At 41.6% G+C, this 27,756-nt stretch overlaps 1 protein-coding gene across 8 annotated transcripts; it reads right to left on the bottom strand.

The window, feature by feature from the left end:
- Positions 1 to 2,513: 2,513 nt before the first annotated feature.
- On the bottom strand, positions 2,514 to 26,226 carry PARVG (parvin gamma). Of its 8 annotated transcripts, none has more exons than XM_068951292.1 (14): positions 26,042 to 26,226; positions 25,641 to 25,886; positions 21,086 to 21,188; positions 20,532 to 20,596; positions 17,491 to 17,593; positions 16,447 to 16,587; positions 15,892 to 16,007; positions 13,642 to 13,697; positions 12,584 to 12,606; positions 11,022 to 11,083; positions 10,835 to 10,903; positions 9,800 to 9,901; positions 6,913 to 6,985; positions 2,514 to 4,953 (listed from the first exon to the last, which is right to left on the bottom strand). In XM_068951292.1, exons 3-14 carry the CDS (start codon positions 21,162 to 21,164, stop codon positions 4,874 to 4,876), a joined length of 969 nt encoding a protein of 322 aa, XP_068807393.1. In that variant the 5' UTR covers positions 21,165 to 21,188; positions 25,641 to 25,886; positions 26,042 to 26,226; the 3' UTR covers positions 2,514 to 4,873. The 8 variants fall into 8 exon arrangements, with proteins under 8 accessions (XP_068807393.1, XP_009677053.1, XP_068807423.1 ...); XM_009678758.2 differs by lacking the exon at positions 26,042 to 26,226 and adding an exon at positions 25,483 to 25,554 and having other exon boundaries at positions 25,641 to 25,776; XM_068951322.1 differs by lacking the exon at positions 26,042 to 26,226 and adding an exon at positions 25,483 to 25,554 and having other exon boundaries at positions 11,022 to 11,080; positions 25,641 to 25,776.
- Positions 26,227 to 27,756: the final 1,530 nt, after the last annotated feature.

The raw sequence follows: 27,756 nt of genomic DNA, 5'->3' as shown, positions 1-27,756 counted from the left end.
AAAATCACATAATATACTTAGAAAAACATTTCCAGCAAAAGCTTTCCTTAAATACTCAGCTAAGTACTTCTTTGAAATTTGTGGCTTTTTGACTCCATACATTTTATTTTTATTGGCTTTTGGACCATAAAAGCCTGGTTAGCGCTGGGCTTCCAGATTCTAAAATATTTATTATGTTCTCTGGCCTGGGGCTGGCAACTGAACTATGCAACAGGTGGTCCTGAAACACATCCAAAATCCAGGAACAAACTGGCACCTATCATTCCCCTAGACATTTCACTGTAAGCATGTAATACAGTTCAGGCTTCTGAGGCATGTACTGCCCTGGCATGAAAACAATGGTTGAATATGATGGTTGACATTTTTCATTAAAATACAGCGTTTCCCCAATGGAAAAGTGTTTTAAACAAAAAACAAACAAAAAAAGGAGGAGGAGGAGGGGAGGAGGTTTACCTGGGTAAAAGATACACGGTGGGAAAAAGAACGTATTTGCAGTACACCACGGGAGTTTCAGTTCATGTATTTTGAGTTTCCAACTTTCCATCATGGTCAGAACTTCCTGGTTGGGCTATATTTCCCAAGAAGAACTAAAACCATACAACTGCCATGAAGCACTCCCTTGCCAATAAGAAGAAGAGCCCAGCATAGATGGTAGGAGATATGGCCAGCTATCAGGCCAGACTTTATAGGAGATAAAGTCTGATGGGCACTTGGAACATAGATGAAGAGGGCAGCATAAAGTACCTGAACTGCAATTCTCCAGAGGCATAACAGCAAGATTTCAGGACCCAGATGTAGATAGTTTTGCTCCTACTCAACCAACCAGCCAGGCATTCTTCTACAGATGAAATTCATCGCTTTTTGACTAAGCTCCTCTCTTCTCCCCTAGCATTTGCCTGGTTTCATACTATTTTATTAGCTTCTTGTCTAGGTGTGCGAGATTCATAGGGTCAACTTGAGAAACGACAGTGGATAAAGTCCCTAAAAACTTTCATTTTAGTCAGTGGCTGGAACATAAGGGTTTAAGGGACTCCTGTTGTAAGAGACCAATGTGGGGGGAAAAGGCCTGAATCTGCAGAATCTGCAGGCACTAAAAGTCAATGGCGAAAGGTGTCCTGGTGTTTTTCAAACCAAAGGGCTAAAGAAATTGAGTATTTTTTAATTTTAAAAATCCAGAAAGTACAGTACCTGCTGGTGGAGAAGACGGGGGGAGAGGGATGTTCCAAACTTCAGCACTGCTCCCTTGATTTTATTCCTTCTAACCTCAAAAGCAGTCTCTCCACAAGTCCCCTCAACTTGCCACCATCCTAGAATATTTAAAGTGCCACAGCAAATAGAGGGGCCAATACCCACTGTTTCATTTCCTGCAGACTCCAAAGTAACGCTTGCATCTGTTCTTTACGATAATATTAATTCACTAGAAAAAAAAATCAAATGTGTGAAAACTGGCAATAGCTTTTATTCTTTAGGGAAATTTTAGGAGCCTGGAAGAGAAAGAGCAGGAATCCTTCACACACACATACACCTTGAGCACATGGAGAGAAAGAATTTGGATTAGCTGCTTTCATGGTTTGAAAGCCAAATTGCCAAAAAAACATTTGGCATTGACTATGGGGATGTTTCCCCATAGTTACTACACGTCAAGTAACATAATGGAGAACATATGAAAAGAATAAGAAAAGGAAAAAACTAGAAGAAAGGAAAAGGATAGACATTGAGGATAGCCGCCACCCCAAAGGAGTACATATAGGTCCTGCCCCCTGCAACAAAGTGCAATTGGGGGTTATCAGCATTTTCCCTCTGACATTTAACTGGTCCGTTGCCAGAGAAGCACAGTGAGTAAGATTTTGGTTAGAGACTTCTATCCACATGAGGAAATTAAAAATGGCAATGCAATCCTATAGGAAGTAGCTCCCGAGGAGCAGAGGTTTTGATGCCAGGGCCAGATATTTAATAGCTTTCCCAGGCTTTACAGCCAGGTCCTGTCTTAGTTCCCTTTTTTTCCTTATTGCTATGCCCCTGGAAAGACACCTTCATGTTTACTTGGCAGTATACTTTGGAAAGACAGGACAACAGAAAAATGAAGGAGGTAGCAACATTTTAGACCTGTTCCAAGTCTCTGCCATTGCCTTACCATGTAGCTACCAAGTCATTTATAATAACGCAAGCTCCTCTAGGGTTCTTCCCTGCCTCAGAAATTCTTGGACCAGTTTGTGGATATTTAAAAGATAAATGGACTATATTTTCTTCCTTGGAAATAGAGTTTGACACCGTCAGTGTAAATGTTTCACATGCAAATGACTCCATTGGAAACCTGAACAGTCACCACAGTTCTGCTTGCACACCTAGCTACAGAGCTCAGGAGAAAAAAAAAAAAACACTTACTAGTCCACCTAGTAAGCAATTTGTGATGGAAAAACTATCTAGGATTTAAAAATGAAAATTGTAAATTTAATTATGTGGCAAGGAACAGGAACTTATTTTATTCAAAATACCATAGTTAATTTGCCAGCTTAAATAGAGTAAGCAGCTTTGGTTTTTATTGACATACTTGTAAATGAAAAGGGAACCAAGTTGATCACGACATAAGGCAAAAGTAACATCCGAGAACAGTAATATATATTTCTATTTTCCGCAGTTCCATACTGCTGGAATATTCTCTTTAGCTCTGTCTCCTTATATTTACTATCCAAGCTATGCCAAGTCTGTGACTACATCCCAAATGTAAATAGTGCACTGGTATATTCTATACAGATTTATGGAGTGGGTGCCTGTGTGATGCATTAGGAAAATTCTGTCGCATGCTTCAGGAATCAAACGCCGGCTCCTTACAGTGAGACACACACTTATCAAAGTGCTCAGAGACATTAAGCGTGTTATAAATTGGCTCACAGCATGAAAAACAGATTAAAATATTCAGTTTTTGCCTCGCTACGTTTTTTATTTAACCATATTAGCTGTCATTTTTTTCTCCCCTGCATGTTTGCAAAAGAACAACTAGCTCAGAACAGGTGTAGGCAAGCTGGTGCAGGGAAGGTAATACACCCCCTCACTTTTATTGAATATCGAGAACTAGACTTCCCCCGATAGCAATGTGCAGGACTGTGAGGTCTTCAAAAGTACCGCACTGACTTGTGCTGGATGAACGGAGCACAAAACTCACAACACATGGAAGGAAAGAAAAAGAACAAAATAACCAAAACCCAAAAAACTGTGTCTGTAGCTGCCATCAAACCAGGGCTAGGTTAGTTCCTGTGTGGGAAAGGCAACACCGCTACCGCATTGCCAGCGCTGCGGCCAAATGCCTTCCTACCCCTCATCCCCGCTCCCCACAAGAGACATCCTCATCTTATCCCCTCGGGAGTGACTTATTTGGCAACCGCCCACTTGGAATATTACAGCAACGACAGCAGGACTCTGCGAAGGGAGAACTAACTTCGAAGGATGCCCAGGCAATTGTTTGAAGCCCATTACGGAATAAAACAAGATACCTACAGTGACTTGCACATGAAAGAAGCAAGCATTTCTGACTTAAATCTTTTGAAATAGCATACATAATTAATTTTTGCTAGGGAAGCAAGTTGATCTTGTAGCTCGTTGGCACCACATGTTGGTTTTTCCTCTGTAAAAACATAACGAGGTAGTTATTGGTGCAAAAAGGATTAGGTTCATAGCAATTTGCACAATTCTTTCTTTTAGCAGCTTTGCATTATTACCATTTTCAAAGGCAGGACTTGAGGACTTATCAGCATTGCTATCTGAGGAACTTTCTTAGGCTGTGTGATCAAGAACTAGACACAACAAATTCTCAACTGTAAATGTCAGACCTCAGGCTAGGCATGCTTTGGTTTCCCCTTAACACATAAATGGAGGATCACATCACAGATCAAATGTCAGAGTCACTGACTACAGGAAATTAATTCAGTTAAGAGGAAAGCCAAAACAATATCAAAACATCTTTTTTTTTTTTAATTGGAACTCAAGCTTTATGCAACACAAACATGACATAATTTCAAGGTCAAAGGAGCAGATGGAGGTTTTGAAGGAGTTCTGATCTAAAACTCCAGAGAAAGACCCAGGGTGAGAGTTAACGTAAATTGGGGCTTTTGCAAAAGTAACTTTGTTCAGAGGGGGCCTGCTGGGATGCTTGGGACAATTGCTGGACAAATGCCGCTAAGAGGGTCCCAGGGGAGTTTGAGAGTCCCCGTAGCACTAATGTGCTCTCAGAAGTGGCAGAGATCTTTCCATAGTGTTGTAGGTCTCCCCTCCGTTACCGTACAGTCTCACATCAGCACATGGCTCTGAGTCCTCCTTTCAGATTTGAGCAGGCAAGTGGTGAAACTTTGATCAAATATTTTGATAAGTTCAGGTTTTGTTTCAGCTACTTTTCATTCGCTTTCCAATCCAAATGCCCTTATCTGAGAACAGCTGTCCACCTCTGCAAAGAAGTTTTTGAACCTGAGCTCCAGTATCTGTAATATTCACAGAGACACCACGGTGGGTCATCCACCTCTCTAATTTCCAGACTGAACCAGAATGAGAAAAAGGCAAGGCTGTAACACCAACTTCCAAATCCCACTCCAGACACAAAACACTGGAGTCTAGAATAAACACACACAGACTTCTTTCCTGCATTAGGGCCTCAAAAAGAGCAAAGGATAGCTTCTAGACTTACAGCCCTAATTAAACACATACTTCCAGGAATTCAAGTTGTATATGTGAAATCTTGCATGAATACAGACTTGCATATACATGTTAATACAGCAAGCAAAGATAAGTGTGTGCACATACAAAGGGACAAAAATACAGCTGAAAATTCAAAAATCACTTGCTAGCCAGAAAAAAAAAAGGCTCAAATGCTTGGCCTTCCTCTTCATGTTTCTTTGGCCTTGTATTTGGAATATAAGCAATACAGAATCCGCATTGTAGTCTTCATATCTCCTTTCACAATATCTGTGGACACATAAGAAACAAAAACCAGATGGGAAGTATTAGTTATCCCTGGAATAGAAAGAGGTGCCAACTGCCAAAGACAATCTCCACTCGCCTCAATTATAATGCAAACTTAGACAATCTAATTGTAACAAGAAGCAAAACAGGACCTACAGAATTAGAAAATTATTTCTCAAATAAACTTAAGGAAAGGGGGCCTTTGCTGCACTATCTTGCTGGAGGACAGGATAAATAATACATAGCAAGAAGCAATTCTTCACCAGCAGAGGAAAGAACAGATAATTTAATAGACTTTACAGCTTTAGTTTTTTATGATTCCGCTCCGATATGAATCATTGCAGGGATCACCTAACACTTCATTTTTCAGTTGTTACATTTCCATCATGTTTTGCTGCTGTTGATTGTTTTCTTTTTCTCTTCCATGGTTTCAGCTTTCATGTTTTTGCTAAGCAACCTGCTCTCATGTTTAATAAATGTAATGGAAGAGGTTAAGTGGATGTAGAAGGTTTACTGTTCTTCTTACATTGCTGTGAAGCACTAGAAGACAAACTAATAATGAAACACTACTAGATGAGGTCCTTAAACAGTCTAAAAAGTGTATCTATTAAGTCCCTTAAATGATATTAAATTAAAACATTGGCTGAGGATTTTCCCAGTGAAGTTGTACTAAAATGATCTGTAGTTGTTGGCACCAATATTTCGTATATTGATCAGCTCTGCATTTCAGTACACAACAGTCAGAGCAAAGGAAAAAGCATGGTTTTACCTCCTTTCACACAAAGAGTAGAACTCAGCAGGGAGACCTGAACTCATGCAAATTACACTTTTCCAGTTTAACAGAAACAGCCCTGCAAACTCCTAGCTCTATGCAATATGGCAAAAAGGCTGCAACTCTTCTCTGCATGACCAACACGCAGATTGACAACACAACAAAAGCCTTAGCGGGGGGAAAAAAAACAGAACCAGAGAAGTCGTCCCAAATTCTATCCTTCCCTCTCCGTGATGTCATGGGCTCCACACTAAACATAAGCAAAACAGATTTGCTTATGAATAGCTAACTGTCAGGGGATTAATAAAGCTTTGACTTTACTTATTCAACAACAAGTTTTTGAGCTTCCCAGAGCAATGATGGGGCGCAGGCACATAGCCTGTGCTTTGCAAAAGGTCAGACTAAATGGTCATAACACTCCCTTGTGCTATTTTAAAACCCATTAATGTATCCACATCCTTCAGACCTGCCCATCAGGCCGTCTTACTCCTAAGTAGAGCTGGTCAAAAACACTTCTGTGAAGTATTCCTTTTTTCATTGGAAAATTGGACTCATCCAAAGAAAATCTTTTCTGGTGTGGCAAGAGAAGGGAACGTGAATGCATGTCCCAGTAAAAACAAGCTCAGACCGTTAACTCTGTGATGACAGCGCTCATTTGTATGCAGGAGATGAGGGCTCAGCCCCCTAGTCTGAACTAGGCAGAATAATAACATAAACCTATGAATTTCACATTCAGGGACTGACCCCACCAGCTATTCTGGTTTGGATAGAGCAGTCAGCCTTTCTGATTTTCAGGACATGTTCTGAAAGGTCTCTTTCCACTAGCAACAAGCTTGTTTTTAAATCACAAAAGCTTCTTTAGAGATAGGAAAATGGCTTTACCTCCAAGTGAGCTGTTGTACTTTCATTAAGCACGGCCACTGTTTTAAATCTTTAACAAGTACTAGCTTATCAAACAGTGCGAGTTTAATGTAAAGTTATTAAATTTATAACAAAAGAACTTTCTTAGCATGGAAACAAGTGTTGTTCAAAACACTATTCAGTTGTTCACTCTGCATGCGGAGCTATGGGGCAGCCATATAATGAAAAGTATCAGCGTCACATTGCAAAATCTTCTCTCTTCAATCACCCTAACTTCGGCTAAACCAGGGTATTAGCAATTCCAGACATGTTTGCATGCCGTGACTCACCTTCAGAGTTCACAGAAAAATTTAGCAGACCTCCATCTGTCAGCAAGTCCACCGCAAGGTTCACGTTGTGAAGCTGTTGATGAGAAAGTGAGATCAATGCAACAGAAAATGTTTTCCACCTAAGGGTGCACAGGCCGTGTTGTTTTAAGTATCTCTCTAGTAGCTGAAGTAAGATATTGATTCATAAATTTGTACTCATATTCCTCTCTTTAGCTTTGATGGAGTGCTTATCACAATTTCTACTAATTAGCATATAAAATCTGAGGTAAACTCCAATCTCCAATAAAATGTATCCCATGAGATAGGCAGAACAACCCATTTAATTGAAAATAGACCTTGCAGTGAAAGTCTTGTGTTAAGGGATGTTTCCACTGGGAAAACAGGCTAGATTCACAACTGGATCCAACAGATGCGAGGAATTTATTTCAACTTCTTTTTATAAAAAATGCCTCATATGCTGGCCACATTTGAAATGAAAAAATCCCCTAAAAATGCAAGCAAGAAGTTCTCAGTATTTCATTTAAAATCATAAAGACTGAAATTCTTCCGATCAGCTGTAATTGTGAGCTAGAAGCTTATGCTTTAGCAGACAAATCTTTAATATTATTCATGAGAAATTAAGCATACCCCTGTGAATCAAGGGTGGGGGTGGGGGCAGGTTCTGATTTTTCCTCACTTGTTTTTGCTCTCTTGCCTACATAAAAGCAGCATCACAGGCACATGCAGTAAATCAATGTTTTTTAAAAAATAATATAACACTCCATTTCTTCCAGCTGCTTCCAGCTTAAGGGCAGTAGTGTATTTGGATGGTCATTAGCAGGCTCCCTTCCTCTAATGAAGCAATAAGACCTGCAAGAACTTCAGGTTGTTTCCTCATATATCCCTTTGCCTCCCAGTCAATTTATCCTTGCAGAGGTACATCATAAAACGCTGGCGTGCTGTTCCTTATTACCTTCCGACAATAAGCACTGGGGTCCCACGTGCATAAGCCAGGAAAAAACTGTGTGCTCCGAAGCGAAGCAATAGATTTCCATTTTACCTGGTTTTGTGATTTACAAGGAACAGAGCCCGACAGTTTGAATTTGAGCTTGTTTTCGTCCTCTCACAGTTGGCAGACGGCAGAGCGTAAGCTCATACAGATCTAGACAATTTTCAGATCAGAATGAATAACTCAAAGGTTTTCTGAATGAACCAGCACAGGAGAAAAGGTCATATTTTCCCCTCAGTAAATATATGAAAGTTGCAAGGAAAGACAACATGCAGATTTCAAAATAAATCTCCAGACAGAAGTGCTGATAATTACCGCAGAAGAGGAACCTAGAAAAGTAAGTTGTTTTGTCCAGCAGCACTCCCACACTCAACAGTGCTGGAAAATTATTTAGGATTTACTGCTTGATAGAGACTGGGAAGCCTGGGGTTCGTCGGGCTTGGGGCCTGATTTGGCAAAAGTACTAAGCTCACACAGTTTTGCGAAGGACAGGGGCCCTCCCAGACCTGACCTCCAGACTGCACCAAGTGCACCCCTAGCTTCAGCCTGCCATATTTCATGATTATTTTTTTTTCTCTCGGACTATATACCTTACTATACACGTGAGCACGCAAGGCTAATCTTCCAGTATCCCTACTTTCAGCAGAGTTTCCGCTCCTTGCGATTCACCACGTCTACATATCAGCTTCGAACTACAAGCTTTCATTCAGCTTGAATGAAAGCTGATACACCACACTGATCTCAATGGTACGTGCGGTTGTCACCACTTCTGTAACGGGAATGACATGTTTTAAATCTCAGCAAAGGTTACATTTCCCTACTTTACTGTACCAATTAACGTCTACAATGACAGGGAGTCAGAACACACGTGGGAATTGAAAGGCGTATTTTACGTGGAGATGAAAGTTGAGTTACAGGAGTTCAATATTTTTAGTTAGATTGTCATTCCACTTTTTATCCTGTAATGAACATCCTAGGAGATACAAGTGGTAAATACCACTTTGGCAAAGTGTTCAATAGTGACTGCAGTACTTGAAAGAAAGTCTTGCTAAAATGAAATTACCAGCATGTACGGTGTTGTTAGGCTCTGATTCGTGCCTAAAGCGGAAGGGGTATCTACCTCCCCGAAAGAGACTTGTGAGGCTTCAACAGGGCCGATCCAAAAGCAAAAAGGTTATCTACATAGTTTTAAGTCAAAAAATACTCACTGGTTTGTTTTGAAAAAGATTACTTGAAATATTAAAATTTATTTCCCATTCAGTGGACGAGAGCAAACAATTTTGAAAACCAAGTGGAAGAGGAGGAAGGGAAGAACAACCAGAAGAAATGCTTTGATTTATTTGATTTGACCCCTTAAAATATAATTTCCAGTTCTGAATAATTTTACTTTAAAAATCCAAATGTGCCTAACGCCTTTGACGGTCGCCAATTTACAACTGTGAGCTTTTGACAAAATTTAAACCTAGGGCTCAGACAATGGGGCTTTGAAATGTTTTAATGAAAAGCTCTGCCTAAGCATTTTTTGTTTAATTAAAAAGGAACCTGTGAGAGTTTTCATTACACATAAACATTGCCCAGGGAGATTAACTGCAGTGAGAGGCAGCTTTAGAAGAAAGTGGCATTTGTGAGGGGACCCTGGAACGCAAGCGGTGTCAGGGGAGAGGTTTCCTTCTCTGTCGGGTCTCAAGCAAAAAGGATTTGACGCGTCTCGCGCCTTTGGAGATCTAATTGAATATAACCCAGGACAAGCAGCTCTGCAGTGGCACTCTGCATGCGTTTGACTTCACACACGGCAGCAGCGACAGCAAGCCACGCAGAGCTCTTCACTGACACACAGGAGCATACAAAGAGAGGCGATGTTTGAAGCCTCAGGCCCTAAGTAATTGAATAATAACCTACCATCTCTGTAGTGCTGGCTGGAGTCAGGAAGAAATCCCTTAAATTCAGGAAGTAACCCTCCAGTTGTCCGATCAACAGGAGTAAGATAACTCCATCTGCAAACTAGAAGGGTGATGCCGATATTATTTAATCAATAGGCCTTTAGTAAATCACCTTAGAGAAATGCCATTCTAGCCAAAAAGGAATTGAAATGGCACACGGGCAATTAGACAGGCTAAAAATTCAGTTTCCTCCACCTCTTATACAGCGAACTTTATAGTTACATAAGGCTCTTAAGTCACATTAGGAGAAATACGACTTTATAAAAGGCTAACAATTAAAGCAAGCTATTCCAGATGCGAATAGATTTCAGACAACCACATATGTAATTATGAAATTAAAAAAAAAAAAAAAAAAAACGCATAGCACCTGAGAGTTACGACAAAACACATTTGAAATGTCCCTTCTCACGGCTGCCCGTCAGGAAGACCCAGCAGAGCCCTGGAGCAGAGCACTTCACTCGCGCGCCATGCACCGCGGGAACCCTCACTGCATCGCGATTTGGAGTGCCTGAAGCGTGGGCTGGGGAAGCAGGGGAAGGAGAAACCCCACAGGACATCCTGGGGCTCCTCGGCCCTCCAGCACGTGATTCACATGGGTCCGAGCCGCTGCAGCCCCACCAGGGTCAAGAGCAGGGAAGAGATGCTGAGGCACCTCATGAGCACTTCATCAACCAGCTCAGCTTTCTGTTGAATTGTCCCAACACCCTTGTTTCCCCCACAAAGGACACACAGTCCACAGGAGTTAGAGGTTCTTCAAATTACTCCCTGTAGCATTACAAGGAGCACGCAGCCTTCAATACAAAGCTATATTTTTGCATTGCTTATCTTATTAGCTTTAGAAACTTCAGAGGCTGAAGCCTGGGACTTTAATCTGGAGCTAGAAATAATTGTTATGTTGCCAAGTTTGAAATTACTACAACAAGAATCCTAATGGAGAGAGGATGCACTCCAATAGCTGACAAAACATGTTAACACACAGCTCAGAGCAGGCTACCTGAGATTCGATGTCTTTCACGTTTAACCCTAATTTTCCAACATGCTGGTTGACAAATTGGAGGAATACCTAAAGAAAACAGATGGGAAGGAGAGGGTGGAAGAAATGAGGATTTTTTCAGTGAAGTCATGAATTATATTTTACCTTGCAAATTTCAGGCCTTTTTTTAAATTAAAAATTAAATTACCTGTTTTACTGCATCCAGTTTATCTGGAGCACGGCTGAATAATTCATCAAAGGCATCATCTGCTAAAGCAAAACAGCATTAATTGGTATTATTTCAGATAACTATATCAGAGGTTTAAAGTGGCTCGAGAAGGAGAAAGCTGTTCACACCCTTACAAAGCAAGGAGGAAAAAGAGCTATCAGGAGAGGGGAAAAATCCTGCTTTTATATTTAAGAGCGAGCAGAGGTTCAGGCTTCCCTTTAGCCTGACTTCCACATCAGAGAAAATAATTTTCTTCGGCCAGCTCCTGAATTTTCGCCTGTAGAGCATCTCCAGCTTGTGCTGCCACCAGCCTGAGCAACAGGTTAGGTTTTGCAGTTTTACAGTTCCTCCCTTTCCAGTTACGTTTTTTTTAAACCTTGAAAGATTTTGAAAGATTTCCGAGAAACGAGATGCATGAAATTCCTCATGAACTCCTGCCCTCAACCTCCAGTTTTGGCCAGAGCGGTCTGCATATCCCCACAGCGACCCATCCCCAAGACTGCTCTGGTGCAAGCATGTGAAACGTCCTTTAAATCCAAGGTGTTCTGGCAGCATAACTGTGAAAGAGTTTCCTGGGGTTTTTCCTTTCGCCCTGTTACAGGGTTGCTGTAACAGCGTTGTTAGAAAATTGGTGAATCAATCAAACAAATTGCTGGAGTGACAGCCTGCAGGCTGCAACGTTCTCGTAAACTAGAGAGCCCTCTTCTGGAGCCACGCTTGGAGATTTGCTCTTTTTCTTTGTTGAGCAAGGGGTGTTAAAAGCAGATAGAGACAGCGTTTTGAAGAGTGGATTTCAGATTTCTCTCTCCAGCAGAATTAGGCCACCGGAAGAAATATCCACTTACACTTTTTCCACTATCTCACTCGGGGAAATAAGTGCTCAGTATATATTAAATGAAAGATTTTACACCTCTGCAAAGGATGGGAATGCTAACACAGAGGACACAGCGGAGAATTCAAAGGCTTCTGTTGCTTTGCTGCGGACGAAATGTGCCCCTTGGCAGAAAAGATCGGTTCATAGGGTGCAAACCAAAAGCCTCGCACTGAACCTTAAGCAGTGCACAGACCTTCCTGCAGGCTCCGCGCGGGTGGACGTTGTCCACCTCAAGTATTTCATCTAATGTTTCACATGCTTAGGAGGTGTTTCCTAAGGGTAAAATCTGGGGGGATGTCTGTTTTACTGAGCTGCTGTCCAAAATCATGTACTCAGAAATTTCAAAACCTGATTTGGCAAACTACAGAAAGGAAAAGACGCTAAAATTGGTACCAATTTGAAGCACAATTCTCGGGCCCATTATGTTCACAAACAGTTCCACTGAAGTGAGCAAGATCAATACTTGCGTTTTTTTCCCCAAACTATATTGTGCTGATATGAACAGACGTTAACAGAAGACACTTGGAAGAAAAACCCTATGAGAAACCCATGAAACTGTTAGCTCTAATAAGAGCATAGCAATTTTATCAGGAGGTAAATGGATCAGAATTTGGTGCAATACAGTGCATAATAGAGAAACACTGAATTTGTCCATGTGATTACTTACTTGACTGGTCTTCTAAATTTTCTCTAAAAGTGCAATAAAAAGAAAGAATTAGAAAATAATGTTGAGCAGAACTGATCTTATTCATAAGCAAAACTTATCTGTGCCATCAGGCTTCTTGTAAAAAAGGAGATACAGTACAAAGTGTCATTAACTTTACGTCAAAGTAACTCTCCAACAGACATTTTTAAGTATGCTGTATATGTGTACAGGCACTTAGAAGTAGATAACATTTTAAAACTGGCACACAGACCAATAAACATTTATTTTATAAGCATAACCCATAATATCCTCTTCCAATAAGCTCCTCATGATATTAAAATTTAAAGATGTTCTGCCTATAAAAGACGATAGTAGGAAAATCTGTTTCTAATTCTTGGAAAGACGTCCATACTCTGTGTATAAATGGTATCCTTCTATGCAACTCATTTAATAATCAGAGCACCTCACAAACTCAGCAAGCTCAAAGCTTAGTTGTTCAACAGTAAAATAAAGAAAAACTGCTGCCTTTTTCTTAAATTAATAACACAATTGCAATAAATTGTTAGTAGGTTTAAACCCCTGTGGATTTACACAATTTCCAATTAGTCTTGGGCACGTAAACGTACAATACTGGATTTTTACTATTATCTTTGTTAGGTTTTACTACTACCAGTAAAACCTAATGAGGATTGATTAGTGCCTTTACTTCAGGCACTAATTCCAATACAGCAATAACAAACACTAAACCTCAGAAAAGCTCATAGACATTCTTTTAGAGGAGTTTAAATAAAGAGTAAAACAGAAAGGTCTTAGACTATAATGCCTTAGACCATAATACTTTAGTTGGGGCAGGGGAACAAAAAAAGGTCTTAGACTATAATGCCTTAGACCATAATACTTTAGTTGGGGCAGGGGAACAAAAAAAGAAAACCCCAAAACAGTTTATACACATTTGCATTCCTGGGTGTTATCATCCCGCACTGTCATCACGCTCCTAGCTTTCTTTTAAGGGAGAACCTCCCCACTCACATTTCCTTTCTGATTCACAGTGTAAAAGCTAATATATATGCCCCTCTTACTTGATATCGGTGATATATTCCACTGCAGTTTCTGTCTTTAATCCCCTGGAGGTGTTCTGTTAAACAGACAACAAATATTTTCCTGTTTCACAAAAAACCTGAAAGCAGTAAGGAGACCTTCACGACCTGTTTGGTGCCATAAGCACTTACCAGAGGGCATTTACTCAAGAACATCAGTAAAATTAGTGCAGGCCCTTTAAGAGGTTGCTGCTCCCTTCTGCTCTCTTCACTCTTCAACCAGAAATTACCCATTTCCCCATAAGAGAAAGCAAAGGGAAAAGCCCGAGGTCCCTCAGCTGGTGACATCCAGGGGCTGGCTCGTTAGCTCGGATGGCTGATGTCCGTGCTAAGCTGGTTTGGGCAGACTTGAACCCACAGTGATCTCTTTGTGCGGCTCACTGCGTTAAGGAACCTTTAATTTTACAGCCCTGGAGGTGGTCGCCTCTGCTGTAGAAGGACCTCACTGCTCAGCCTGCCACCCATCTATGAATTCCTCCACAGGGACTTTCAGTTTGGAGGCCTGCTTAGACACAGGATGACAATTCTGCCTGTTGCTGAAGCTACTTGGGATCTTTGCTTGTGCCCTTGCACCTTTTTCCTCAGCTCTAACCATTTGTATAGACCTGAGTATCCCACACACTATCAAAAAACAGTGCATCTTTCAGTTATCACAGGTGACTAACAACTCAACTGACAGTCAGAAGAAGCAGGAGAGAACGAGCATGCCTGCATACGCCTGCTGCTTTATTCAGGCACTTGAGCAATGTCTCTTCCATAGGGAAGTATTTGGTGCTTGTCTCCCCTTATAGGCAGTCAAACCCATTCTCTTTTTACATCTTGAGTCAAGTGTTTTGGGTCAATACATTGCGGAGATGTTCCAGGCTCTTCCTGCCACCGTGACTGCTGACTCCCCACTTGCTGCGAGCTCTCCCGGGCAGCGAGCACATCCAGCACGCCAGGACAAAGGCAGGCCCTTGCTGCCCACCCGCATCACGGGAAGGCCGGCCCTTCGCCCATCTCTTCTGCTTCTTCCCTTTCCTGCCCTCAAACACTTTTACAGTTTTTCTGCCCCTCTTCTGAACCCCTCTCTTCATGGGCTTCCCTCACTTTTACCAATTTCTTTTCCCCCTCAAGCGCATTAATTTCTCTTAAGAATTGGCTCGCTACCATAACCTATGGCGTCACCCATCACCCATGTTACCTCCACTGCCATTTGTCTTTCCTTCAGAGTTAATATCCATTTCCGAGGCTGTGCTTTCGCAAATGATCCCACCTGATTTCAGAGTGGCTGAGGCCCCCACAACCAAGTAAGGAACTGCACAGCGGCCTGCTTTACTAACAGGCTGAATTGTAACTAAGCAGACCACACTACATGAGCTTCCGACTCTGACCCAGCAATGTGCAATTTAGACTCCAATTAGAAATCAGAGACGCTACTCATGTGCTTAAGTGCTAGGCTGGGAGGGGGCCAAAATGGCTACCTTGGCAGAATCCAGTCCCAGAAGAGGCTATCCCTCCAGAATGTTTGTAATCCTCTCCAAGTCAAGTATGTAGCTTAAGCACATGCACCATTTCAGCCCCAGTTTTGATACTTCAAAGAGGGAAGAGCGCTAGCTAATGGGCATACAGACTGTGTGCTGGGCTCACAACATGACCAAATTGCAACCTGTTTGTTAAAAGTGTGACAAAACTGTGGGAAATGTGATGTTTTCCTAAAGTCCCAGAGACATAGAATCACATGTGAATCTCAGCATTGACCTCAAGAAACAAGGCAGAGAAAGAAAGCATGTAGATCTCAGCTTGTAGAGAAAAATACCAAAATGTGACCTGGACAGACAATAAAAACTCCTTTCCCCGAAAGAAAGAAATGCTTAGCATTAAACAAATGTCATGATTTAAGAGTGCAGGTGTCTATTTTAAAACACTTAGAGGTAGCAAAAACCAAATTTGTTCCATTTTTCTTAATTTACAAAGATCAACACCTGTTTTCAATTTGGACCCTTTTTTAGCTCAAGGAGTGGAGAGAGCAGAGTGTTTCTGCCCTTTTGAAGATACAGCATCTGAACTGAGCACAAAGTGATAGTTTAGAACAACAAACAAATTCCTGGAAATTAAAAGGTGTAGTTCACCGAAAGCAAAAAAAAGTATCTTTTTTACAGCTATACCCACCCTTCTCCCTAATTCTAAGCAAACTAAGTCTTGTGAAAGGTCTCTGTGATCCATAGTAACAAATATAAAAACTGTAATTACCTCAATAGTGATTGTTTCCACTCGAACATTTGGAGGAATAGCCAGATTGGGTTGGAAGTGCTTTGCTATTGCAATCAAAAGATGCAGCGTGCTCAGTAAGTCCTTTGTCAAGATAGCTATTCCATATAAAGAAAGAACATAATGTTTAGCATGCAAAGCAATTCAGTCTCACCGTAATAACCTAAATTTTCCCTGTGCAGGGGATCCCAAGTCATGGAAGGCCATATCACATGTGGGACATCAGATTGGGGGTTATATAATATCACAAATAAGCAGTACCACAACTTAACATGTGGCGAGACGTACACAAGGATGCGGAGGGCTGCAAGCAGTGCATAACCTAGAGAGTGGTCCACACACTTAGAGAATGAAGCTTGCGTGACTCAGTGTTGGTCAGATATTCCTGTCTGATTTGCAACTCAACTAGTAATTGAAATGTTATTTAATTCCTGTTGTGGCAACCTAATCCCAAGAACTTCCTTTGCCTCACAGCAGCCTTATAGCAGAGGACACCCTGGCATGGGTAATTCCCTCCAATTTCTCTTCTGCACCTACATTCCACGCTCCATTTCAGCTGATTTTCTTCCAGCTGCAAACACTTAGCCACAGCTTCCAGAATCACAGAGAGCTTCTGTCGCTGTTTTTTTTCTGTTAATGCAATCTTGTCAACATCCAGCTTGAGGGATCCTAGGTTTTCTTCATATGAAGAAGAAGGACAAAACCATAAAATCACAGCAAAGCACACAAAGTCTTGCTTTAAATGCCTCATACCGCTTAATAGCCTCCATAGCACAGACCCACATCCTGCAGCTGCATATGCCTTGTTAAATTTCTGTGCTCTCCAAAAGCCTCAGTAAAAATCAGTGAAGCTCTGCAACGGAGGTGGGACTCAAGTCACTGTTCACAGCATCACTCCCCAACCCTAGCACACGGTGTTCCTTGTTTTCCTGGTGGCAGCTACAGGAACACAGTGAGTGGACCTTCCCTGCAGATCACTTCACAAAGGCCATATCAGCGCACATAAATAGAAGAAATCCCAACCCACTGCTGGGCAACTTATCTAGGAAATTAAGCCAACTTTACCCACACTACTGTCCTCAGCCTTGATGAAAAGGAGATACAGTTTGAAAGCATCCTTGAGGAAAGTGAAAGGGGAAAAACAGCAAAGTAGGGACAGGCGAGATGGAGAGATAGAAATGGACCAAAAGGCTGTTTCCAGCAGTCACATCTTCATATAAGCCCCCTGAAATGAAGAGAGCCTCTTAGAATTTTTCATCGGCTCTGGTTCCAGTCCAGTGTTTTAGGCCTAAATTTTTTTTTAAGCAGAAAAAAACATATAAATTTCAGTGCTGATTCCATCCCATGTTTCTGGTAACATCACAAGAAGAAAAAGTAACTATATAAAAACAATAAACGATCAGCAGGCATTTGTTCAGAATTGCAATAATCACCAGTTGTTCATAGTGCACTTCTGTTTTTCCATTAAAGAGCAGTGAGATTCCAGCAGCCCTACTACTATTCCAAGTCATGATGTTTATCCTTTGATCAGAAAGTTCCTGCTTGATTTTCTTGGGAACTAAACTCAAAAAGGCAGCTTACCCAGAAGATGATGAAGCACCAGTCCGTCGAACAAATCTTCCTCCAGACTTTTGACTACTATGTGTTCCTGCTTCAGAGTTGTGTTAATCCAGTCAATCAATAACTGTAGAGGAAAAGAAAGCAGTTGACAACTGTATTCTTGTTGTTTAAACCTATATTCAGTGCTGTTCCATGTTGCACCTTCACACACACACACACACTCCCTTGAGACAAAAGTTCATGAGGAAAGAGGCTTCACCCGTTCTGCTGTTTATTGCAATCATTCATATAACTAGCACTCTTGCCTTTTCTCTCCTATTTTTGTTTTCTTTTTCTTTCTGCAATTTTGTACTATTCTCTCTCCAAATTATTGGAGGGGGGGTAGAAGGGGACTCTTTCTCCCCTCATTTTCTTACGTGACATTCCTTTCATTGCTCTTTCCATTATTCTTCCTACTTGTGCAAGGGGAAACTGCTTAGGAAGCCAAGGGGTGGCTGCAACTGAGCAGGACTCGTGCTCCCAGTTACATTCCTTTTTCTCTGCAGCCAGACCCTCGTGCCCTGCGCTCATACACACAAGTCCAGAAGAATCCATAAGCTTTTCCCTAAGTGCACTCTTTGCCTACATATGCTAACATAAAGGAAAAAGGACCAGGATTAATATTCCAATACAGCATGATCCTGTAACCAAGCAGAGACCCTTGGAAGCACATTCACCGTGCATTGTCAGACTTACTGCTATCAACAGCAGCTATCGGGGGAAGAATTGTGGCGAGGGCGTTATCCGAGGAAAACACTTCCTCCCCACGTAGTCCCTCAATCCGTGCTAGTGATTCCTTCATCCCTCTTCACCGCCTCTCACAACGCGAGCTGATGAAGGGGGATTAGCATTCAGACACCGCTGCCGTTTCTAACCACACTGCAGCTGCGAGACCCTACAGGAAAGGGTGACGATCAGCCTGTCTTCTGAGCACTGATGACTGACTGGCTGCACAAAGTCCACAGGCTGAAGCGGAACTGAAAAGCACTGGCCCCAGCTGGCTATTAGCAAGAACCTCCAGAAAGAGGAGGCTATTATTGCTGGTATTGCTATTATTATTGCTACAGGTGACTGTTTGGAGTTTGTTTTGTGGATAATAGCCTTCCTACTCACTGTAAATAGAGGAAAGAATTCGCAGCAGATCCCTGTGGGCTAGCCAAAGGTAATAAAAATATAAAAAGTGGTCCGTTAAAAAAAAATCTCTGGGATGCTTGAAACTGCACAAGAGACAAGAATGACTTGTTCTGGCACTTCCCTGAACTGAGAAGCTGTGAAAGTGTTCGAAATACACTTCCTCAGCTAAAAAGGAACTTGCACTTTTCTAGAGCAAAAAGCTGTGCTCCTCAGCTAACGCTTACTGTTCAAGTACTGGTGATGCTTTAGATTTGCAAGGGATACACTGGTACCCTCAAAGGAATGGTACAGTCAAATGAACCGCACTGCGAAGTGCAGATTTATGAGATTCCTTGTTTGCTGCCTCAGCTCCTAACAGCGATGACCACAGCCTGCAGCCGAGACAACTCTGTTTTAAGTCCAGTTATTTGAGCCCCATTCAGCTGTGGAGCAGCCAGTTGCGTGTAAAAAGGAGGAAGCAGGGAAAGGAGAAAGAGGATACACAAAAAAGAGGTTTGCTACTAGCATCTAACTGTAACCAGCTTGTATTTTACCTGCAGTTTGATATTTATAACAACTACAGCAAGCCAGTTGACCGTTCATGTTTCCTAGCTCCCAAAAGCCACCTCAAGATCAAAATGCACTGGAATGCAGTATCTTTCTCAAATGACTTTCTCTGCTTCCCTTATTCTTCCCTTGAAGATAACTCAGTGCCCCCCATCATAATCTCTTCTCTAAAGGACCTGTGAACCCTTTATTTAGATCAAGATGAGAATTGGTGGCACTGACAGGCACACAGGAGATTGCCCTTCCTTCAGGTCCCAAATCGCACCTCCTCATCTTCCACAGAAGAGAAGTTAGAGGGTAAAAAAACATTATTTCAAGAGACTCTGATAGGAAATGGATTAAACACTGAAGCTCACGGAAATCTTCATAAACTAAGGAAATCTCTTTATTCTTGGCAGTCTGAAAAGAACATATTCAGTGTCTCTGTAGACAATATAATTGCATTTTGCAATACTACCTTTCAAAACCTCTCTTTGGTATAAAAATATTGTGAGAGCCTGACATAAAAATTAAATCTTCTTGATTGAGTGTGCATGAAGGTTTAAGAAAACATCATAAACACATACCTTTATGGATTTATGACTGCCATATATACACATATTAGCACATAATCTAAGCTTGTTTTCTTAATATTTATAACAATTTTAGTATCTCCATAATGCAAAAAGTGCTGGTCTCAAAAGAGACGGGCCACTTTTCTTCCAGGAAATTTCAGTATGCTAACCTTCCTCTGGGCTGTGACATTAGAAAAATAGGGTGATTGAATGCACAGGGGATATTTTCAAAATTACTTGGAAATAAAGCACTCTCCTGTGAAACAGGCTTCATCCTTCAGTTACCTCAAGCAGACAAAGTACCATACAACGATTTTGCAAGCTGTCCTCCTGAATTCCAGTGCTGACTTGCAGACCCTTCGTCCCTTCTGTCTCCACTCTCTCGTTATCCTACTTGGGAGGCATCACGGCTTTCCCAACGCCAGCTGCCACTGGTAAGCAGCAGACGGAAAGTAGAAGACAGGACAGAAAACTGTTGCAAATCAGCATGGAGGCAATCCAAAGACTTGCTATCATGGGATCAGGATAGTAAACTTGCATGTATCAGAATATCAGCCTTTAGTAACAGGGAAGTTACCATGGATTTGCTTTCAACCATGGCCATTCTCTTTGCTATTACACTATAGTTACAACGAACTAGTAACGGGGCACTTCTGGCATCAAGTCTATGTCCTTAGAAAGTGTGGGACTGGGGCCAAAGAGGCTGGTTATTTACATGGCTGAGCACTACCACAAGAGGTTAAAACAATCTGGGGTGAGGCTTAAACAATATAGTAAAATAAGTGGTACCAGTTTTAATTCTTCCAATTTGGGATTATTGTGTGAGGTGGGTTTTATAAGTTTCCTCTTCTCTCCTACAAAAGGAAGCAAACAAAATCCATTATAACTATCAGATATGACTAATGCAAGCTTTCAATAGAATCTGCTATCAATTTAATAATAGCCAGTATCACCAAGTGCGATATGTAGAAACAGTTTTGATTTTAACAGATTTCCTAGAAAGGAGAAGATGGTACATGAGAGTATTACAACTGCAATCAGAAATTACGTTGCAATGGAATTCAAATCAAGATCCAGGCAACAATTCTGGAAATAAAGAAACAAATATGGGTAGATCCTTGTATATGAAGTTTAAGTTTCAGTTAAGGGATCAGCTAAAACTTATATTGCTGATTCATGATTTGCCTCTAGAGAGTCAGAGACCAAATTACGCACTAGGAGTTTACTTATAGCTGATTAAACCTGGAAGCACTGCTAGAAAAAAGAATATAATTCATTTGTACCGCTTAGTTCTTTAGGTCAGTCCTTCGACCTTTTTCTGTCCTGGTTCCTAAAGCACATACCTTGAGCAATGTTATTTTCAGCCCCAACTTGATCAAGTGCAACAGGCAGTGTAAACACATTTAGAAAGTCTGGATCCATTGTCTTTTTTTCACTCCTGGTTAGCTGTTAAAAAAATATTGCAGGACAAGATACATTAGCAAAAGCATGTTAAGATCACAATGAGTGCCAAGAAGAAAGCAAACAAACAGAAGGGTTTTTTTCAGTTACTATAGCATGACTTGTGGATGACTTATTTTAAAAAATCCTGAAAAGTTAAAAAGGGGTTTCCTTTTCTGCTGTTAATCACTAAAATGTGGGGGAAAGGCATTGCAGTACTACGGAATGCCTTAATTCCACCTAATTCTATTTCATCTGCATTAGATTAGCAAAATCTTATTTCAACTGAAATGAAAAAGCTTTTAGTTTCTAGGTATCAATGAGTATCTGTTATAAAAATGACCTTCAGAACTATTAACTCAAGACTGCAGTAGTTATATTACTGAGAAAAGTTACTAAATAAAAGCAGTATCTTTTATTAGACCAGCTGGCAGAATTGTGGGAAAAAAAGGGACATGCTTCTCGGTACACAGATCTGTCTTGATGTTAGTTAATTAGGCTGCATGACTTCTCAAGGTTTTTTATTTTAAATACAGATTGGAGAACCTTCCTTCCCAACACAGATGTCCTCAAATGAAAGCACAATGACAATACACAACAAATAGGTCAAAATATCTTGTCAACAAACATAAAACTATGGGTGATGTTTTCCAAAATGGCTAGGAGTCATGTGAGAGTGCAGAGAAGGCAGAGAAAAGAATGAAGTAGTCGGAGCAGACTGGACAGAGTCCATAATCGTTCATACACACTGTCCTACCAACCATGGAATGGACGTTCATCTCTTATCTATTTGCATTATGATGCAAAAGTAGGGTGGCTCTTTATTAAACCAAAGGTAAGTTAATTTAAGTGCAGGTAATCAGAGTTATATAATGTACATATAAATGATTGCCTACAGAGGCAAAAGGAGCTACAGAACAATCGCGACCCTGAGCCACGGATAATCTCAGTAGCATGTGGTTTGTGTCACAGTAGCGTCTACAAATACACATAAGAGCCTCAGCTTCCCTGGCAATCTAATGATCTAGAAAAAAAAAAAAACACAGCAGAGGAGACAACAATATGTTGATCAGAAACACTTTTTACATACTTCTGGCTCATCAAATCCCAGCTGTGGCTGGAAGCATGGTACCCTGTGGTATGGATTACTGCTCTGGTCCCCAGCTGGGTATGCTACAGCCTATGGAAAGGAAATGCACTGCCTTCTCTAAGGTTCAGTGCTGCAGGGCCACTACGGGAGAGGGGAAGCTAACTGTTTTTGTTCTTTTTTAAATGAAAATGAGATGCCCAGTGTTAGAGGTTCACACAGGAGAAGGCTCATACTGTTGACCCGAGGTGCCTGGCTTAGGAGCTGTGTCTCCCAAGGCTCCCTGTGCAGTCAGTGAACATGGACAGGCACCTCTAAGGAGCAATCCAGAGCACTTAAATGGAGGTCTTGCTCTGGCTTGCGTTATCTCCCTCACTCTGTTATCAAAAAGACAGTCTAGGCTGCTAACACAGGTGCTTGAAGTTAGATGTTGTAAATATCCAGCCCTGTAAGCATATTGGAGCAACAAATTTGATGCAAATGTTGGTGCACACCACCCAGAGAAGATCTACGAAGTGATATTTCTTTCTGTGATAGCTTCAGACTCCAAACAGCATGGTGCCACTCTCTCACATATTTTTTAAAGGCTCCAGTCAAAGTGCATTATGAACATGTGTTGTATTTTAACACAGACTTTGCCAAGCCAAACACTCTTGGAGAGGGAATATTGGTGGAAAGTAGTGATCAAATGTTTTTGCATACCAGTCTGGCAAAACACATTAGGTACAAAATTCTCAGTAAACCTGAGGAGGGAAGGGCCATGAGAGAATTTGTTTCATTATGGCAGCTCCAAAACTGAGTGCTGTCTCTAAAAAGGTGGTTGGCAAAGTAAGATAATGAGGAAAAATTGAGTCATTTAGTGCCTGAGGAGCAACGGAACTATCTGAAATGAGATTGTCCAGATGAACTGAACTGAGAGGGGAAAGGCAATCAACACAGAGCAACCTCAGTCCAACTTACTTCTAAATCAGGTTCCTGACAACCGTTATGTGTCGGAAAGTCCCGCTCATAACTCTAACGTAACAGTCTACTGTAAACCACGACTTACACTAACTCAGCTTTGCTGCAATATTCAACTTATATATCTCTTACACATCCGTTTAGTAATTACGCATCAAAATAACATGCACTGCCTGCCATATCCTTGGCCTCTGTTTGGCCAAGGAACCCAAACATTAGAAGCTGCTCTTTAAAATTTGGAAGCCTGTAGGAAGAGGCCTAAAATTAAGTATTTGCAATAACATAAGTTAACCTACTCCAAGGCTGTGTGGCCTACTCACTCAAAACAGCCAAACTGGATGAGACAAAATGTCCATCTAGCCCTGTATCCAGGCCCTAGCAGCACCCAAAAGCAGAGGGTTAGGAAAAAAAGTAAACAGAGCAAGCATATACAGACACTTCCCTAAGACACTCTCGCGAGCTTCAACATCCCGCAGCTCAGACTTCCCAACTCAAAGCTGGTGTCTTTGCAATTAGTAACTGTCAATGGATTTACTTCCCATGAACTTCTCAACTGCCCCTTGAATACACATAATCTCTCACCTTTCAGCAGCAAGGAGCTGAAGAGCCTAACTACATCTACGTGAAGACCCACCTCCTTCCCTTGGTCTGAACCCGCCATCTGTCCATGCCCATGGTGCTCCCCACCACTCCCAGGGTCAGAGAGAACAACTGACCCACACTCTTCACCTCACTGTGTGTTTCTACTTCATGCTACTACGCAACAGCAACATTTTCTACATTTCTATCATAGATCCTCATCAGTCTTCTCTTCCCAAGGCTGGGGAAGAAGGGAACAGGCACAGGGAAACCATTGCAAACCTTTCATCAACCTCATCTCCCTTTTCTGAACTTTACCCCGTGCAATTACATCCTTTTTGAACTACTGGGAACCAGAGCTGCAGAGATTTAGAGAGGTGCACTGTAATGTTTTCTGGTTTGTTGTGCCTTCCTTTCCTAGCAATTCCTAACATTCACTTTGCTTTTTGATCGCTGCTGAGCCCAGGGCTGACACTTTCATGAAGCTATCTATTATAACCCCAAGAGTTTATTCCTGAATAGCAACAGTCAGCTCATGGTCCATCATTTATCCGTAGAGCTGGGATTGTTTTTTCCCCATGTGTTTCACTTCACACTTACCTACACTGATTTCCAACAGCCATTTCAGAGCCTGAGAACTGCAATTTCTTAGCATGTAATAAATTCATTCCTTATTATTAATAATTAGCACTCTAGAGCAGTCCCTCATGTGGCAAGTTTCATTTCTGTGAGGCTTGATCCTAGACAGCAGCCTTTCAAATAACAACGAACTGCACAAACAACAGAAAACAGAACACGCCTGGTTTTGGACTCTTTTAGCTTAGCTGTTTGTTGAGGAGCAGGAAGGGATGGAAGATCTGTGTCTCCCTCACAAGCCTGCACATTTGCTGAAGCTGAGCTTTTCCAATTTGCTATTCACAACCGTTACTAACATGCTATTTTCTCTGGCCTTCATCCTTCTGCATGCATTATTTATCAGTATTTGGAGAAGAGATTGTTTTATGAAACAACTGCTTGAACACTGATTGCAGTGGGATTTCCTGCTGGAATTCTTAAACAACGTTTAAGCAGTTTACTTATTGACTCTTCAAATGAAATGGCATAATTTGGTCCTGTATTTTCTGTTATGGATGCAATGTCATAGATGTACAGGCTTGTTTGTTGTTAAGTGAATAGCTGTTGTATTTCTCCTATGTCACCTGCTGAGGTAGCCAACAAGTCAGTTTTTGCTAGGCCAAGAGCTAGACTATTGCATAATGTTGCAATCAACAACTACTGATAAAATAATCAGTTCTACAAGTAGGTCAGATCCTCTCTGAGTCTTCACGCAGTCTGGCTCCCAGACATCCCTGATAGAACCATTCACATGCTTACAGTGGTCTCTGACAGATAAATTAACTGTAGGCTATACACAAGGTACTTACTTTTTCAGCTAATGTTACCAAGTTGCTTCAACTGTTTTATTTCCTGTTTGAAAAAGACAAAAAGCCCTACTCCACGTTAGCTCAAACACGTTTCCTAAGAAGAGTTTGCTAATTAGATCACTCCGAGGAGGGAACAAAAATCAAACGGGGAAAGTCAGTTAATGTTGCTCCTTCAGCACACCAGAATTAAAAAAACAAACGAGAAAAAAAAAAAAGAGAACATACATTGCATACCCAGTTTAAAACTTACTTTTACTTCCTTGTTGAGCACTAGACGTTTCAAGTGCCATTTTTGCTCGTTAGCCTCAGAAGAGGTGTTGTTCTAGCAAGAACAATCCACGTGGATGCAGAAAGTTTTACATTAAAAAAAAAAATTAAACCCAAAAGAAGTCCCTTTCCCAAACTTACTGCTCTCTGCTTTAGTAATTCTCCAGATCTTCCAAGATCTTTTCCCAGCAAGCGATATGCAGTTGATCAGAGGATGAGACTGATACCGAGGTTTCAGCAGTTTTGTGCCGAAGCTGCAGTCTCCCATGCAGGGCAGCTCAAAGCTCACAGAAAATGCAAGAGGGAAGTTGCACCACGCAGTGCTGGCTACCCTTAAAAACGAAACCACGGCAGTATCCGGAACTCAATTGTCTGTGTGCTTAGTCCCTAATGGAGACAAAAATAAACAGAAATACAAACGGAGGAAACACGCGTCCCCACAACTCCTTGAAATAACAAAAAGTATTGGGAAGATACAATCGTTCTTCCGTAGTACTGCACAGCATGACTGCTTGCTATTGCACATCCTTGGGGCAACTCACAGTGTTCATTTTCTCTGCATATAATTAAAAAAAAACCCACTAACAACGTCATCATGCTACATTACACCCTCTACTCATGGTCTTTAGAGCATTTTACAATGCAGATCAACACTATTCTTCCTAGCTGCTAGAAGGAGCAGCTTGGTCAAAGGGTGACTGATCTGTCCGTAGCCAGCTAGCAAGCCACACCAAGGTAGGGCCCTGAACTGCATCTGAGATGAGTGCTGTGTCCACTAGGCAGTGCTGCCGCTCTGCCTTGCCTTCTCCATCACTCATTAGAGAGCAGCAAGCATTTTCACTGGACATTTCCAAGTACCAGTTGCAGCTGTTAGCTCTTCCTGAGATGAAAAGTAACTCTACAGCCCTCATGAAATCCCAGAATGAGACAGTAAACAGCCACACTAATTACACTGGTCTGTTGTAATGCTATTAAGGGACTGACTCCTGCCTTTAGCTCCATAGCCCGGACAAGAATTGATAAATCAGCATGGAAATGAGCTAAATGGGATAAATGAAAGTGGGTTGAAGACAGATTTCCAGCTGCCATGAACTATTAGCAAAGGAGAACTTAACCCAAAATCCCTGATCCAGGGATCAAAGGGCAATGACACTGCATCAGGCTAGAAAAGCTCTAAAGCACCTTACCTCTGTAGGAGCGCATGACTGCAGCCTAGGCATGCAGAGAGGAAAAACAAAACGAAGGTATATTCCAAGATGCTATGGGGACCTTTTGACAAATCCACTTTCATATCCGCAGGTAGAGGGAACAGAAAGAATTAAAAGGTGGGAAATTGATCTGTAACTACTAGGTCTCTCCCTAATTGCACTGGGAGCTCAGCTAACTTCTTCCTTGAAAGTCTCGTTCACAAAACAGCTCCGCAGCGCTAGGAGAACAAGGGTCTGAAATACAGGAGGCACAAGTATTCGTCTTCCTTCAAGAAGTGATGCTGTCACCAGTGCATCAGGTACCCACTCTTCTGTAGATGAGCATTACTAAAGTGTGTCAGAATCGCATCTGATTTTATCCTCATTTCACCCCCCACCCCAGCTCTTCCCCATACACTCCCAAAGCACACCTCACGCACACACAACACACCCTCGCACACCTGGCACTCATACAGAAGCAGCCAACGAACAATTCAAGGAATCAGTGGTACTCCCACCATTAACAAGTTTTGATAATGCATTTTCTTGGTTCTCCACAAGGCCTTGCTTTATGGACTCTGTGAGACAGCCATCTTTGCTCCCTCCATACCAGACAAAAGGAAAACCCAGAGGCATTTTCAATGGTCTTCCAGACTTAAACGTGGGCTTCTGGCTTCCCAGCTGCTCTGCAGACACTCCAAGACTCCAGCTTTGGCATGCCCGGCTTTCCTCCACACTGCTGCGGAAGGACTGAGCCTCTACTCTTCTGCAGACTTCAGACAGTGTAACTCAGTTAGTTTCCTCTTGAGGAAAGGAAAAGGTGAAGAAGTGGATCATGTCCAGTAGCAGTGCAATATTAAAAAAAAAAAAAACAATGAAACCTACAGACAAGCTCGTTAGTGTCTGCATGGACATCTCATTGCTCTGTCAGTGCCAGAAATCAATAATCACTGCTTTACAAGGCCTTACACAGATCAACAAACATGTAGGACCCTGTAGGAAGCCCATCCTTCAAAAGTTATTCCCCGAGACTTGTCCATTTAGCCCAAAAAAAGATGTAGAAAAACAAG

This window comes from Struthio camelus, chromosome 1 (assembly GCF_040807025.1).
Source record: "Struthio camelus isolate bStrCam1 chromosome 1, bStrCam1.hap1, whole genome shotgun sequence".
NCBI classification, from domain to species: domain Eukaryota; kingdom Metazoa; phylum Chordata; class Aves; order Struthioniformes; family Struthionidae; genus Struthio; species Struthio camelus.
This window is presented reverse-complemented; position numbering and strand designations above follow the sequence as displayed.

Excerpts from the sequence above, each read along its gene's own strand:
- PARVG (XM_068951292.1), bottom strand. The coding sequence starts at position 21,164 with ATGGATCCAGACTTTCTAAATGTGTTTACACTGCCTGTTGCACTTGAT. Across the intron at positions 6,986-9,799 it reads CAGCCAGCACTACAGAGATG|CTTCACAACGTGAACCTTGC; the intron begins GTAGGTTATTAT and ends TCTCATCAACAG. Across the intron at positions 4,954-6,912 it reads TTTTTCTGTGAACTCTGAAG|ATATTGTGAAAGGAGATATG; the intron begins GTGAGTCACGGC and ends ATGTGTCCACAG.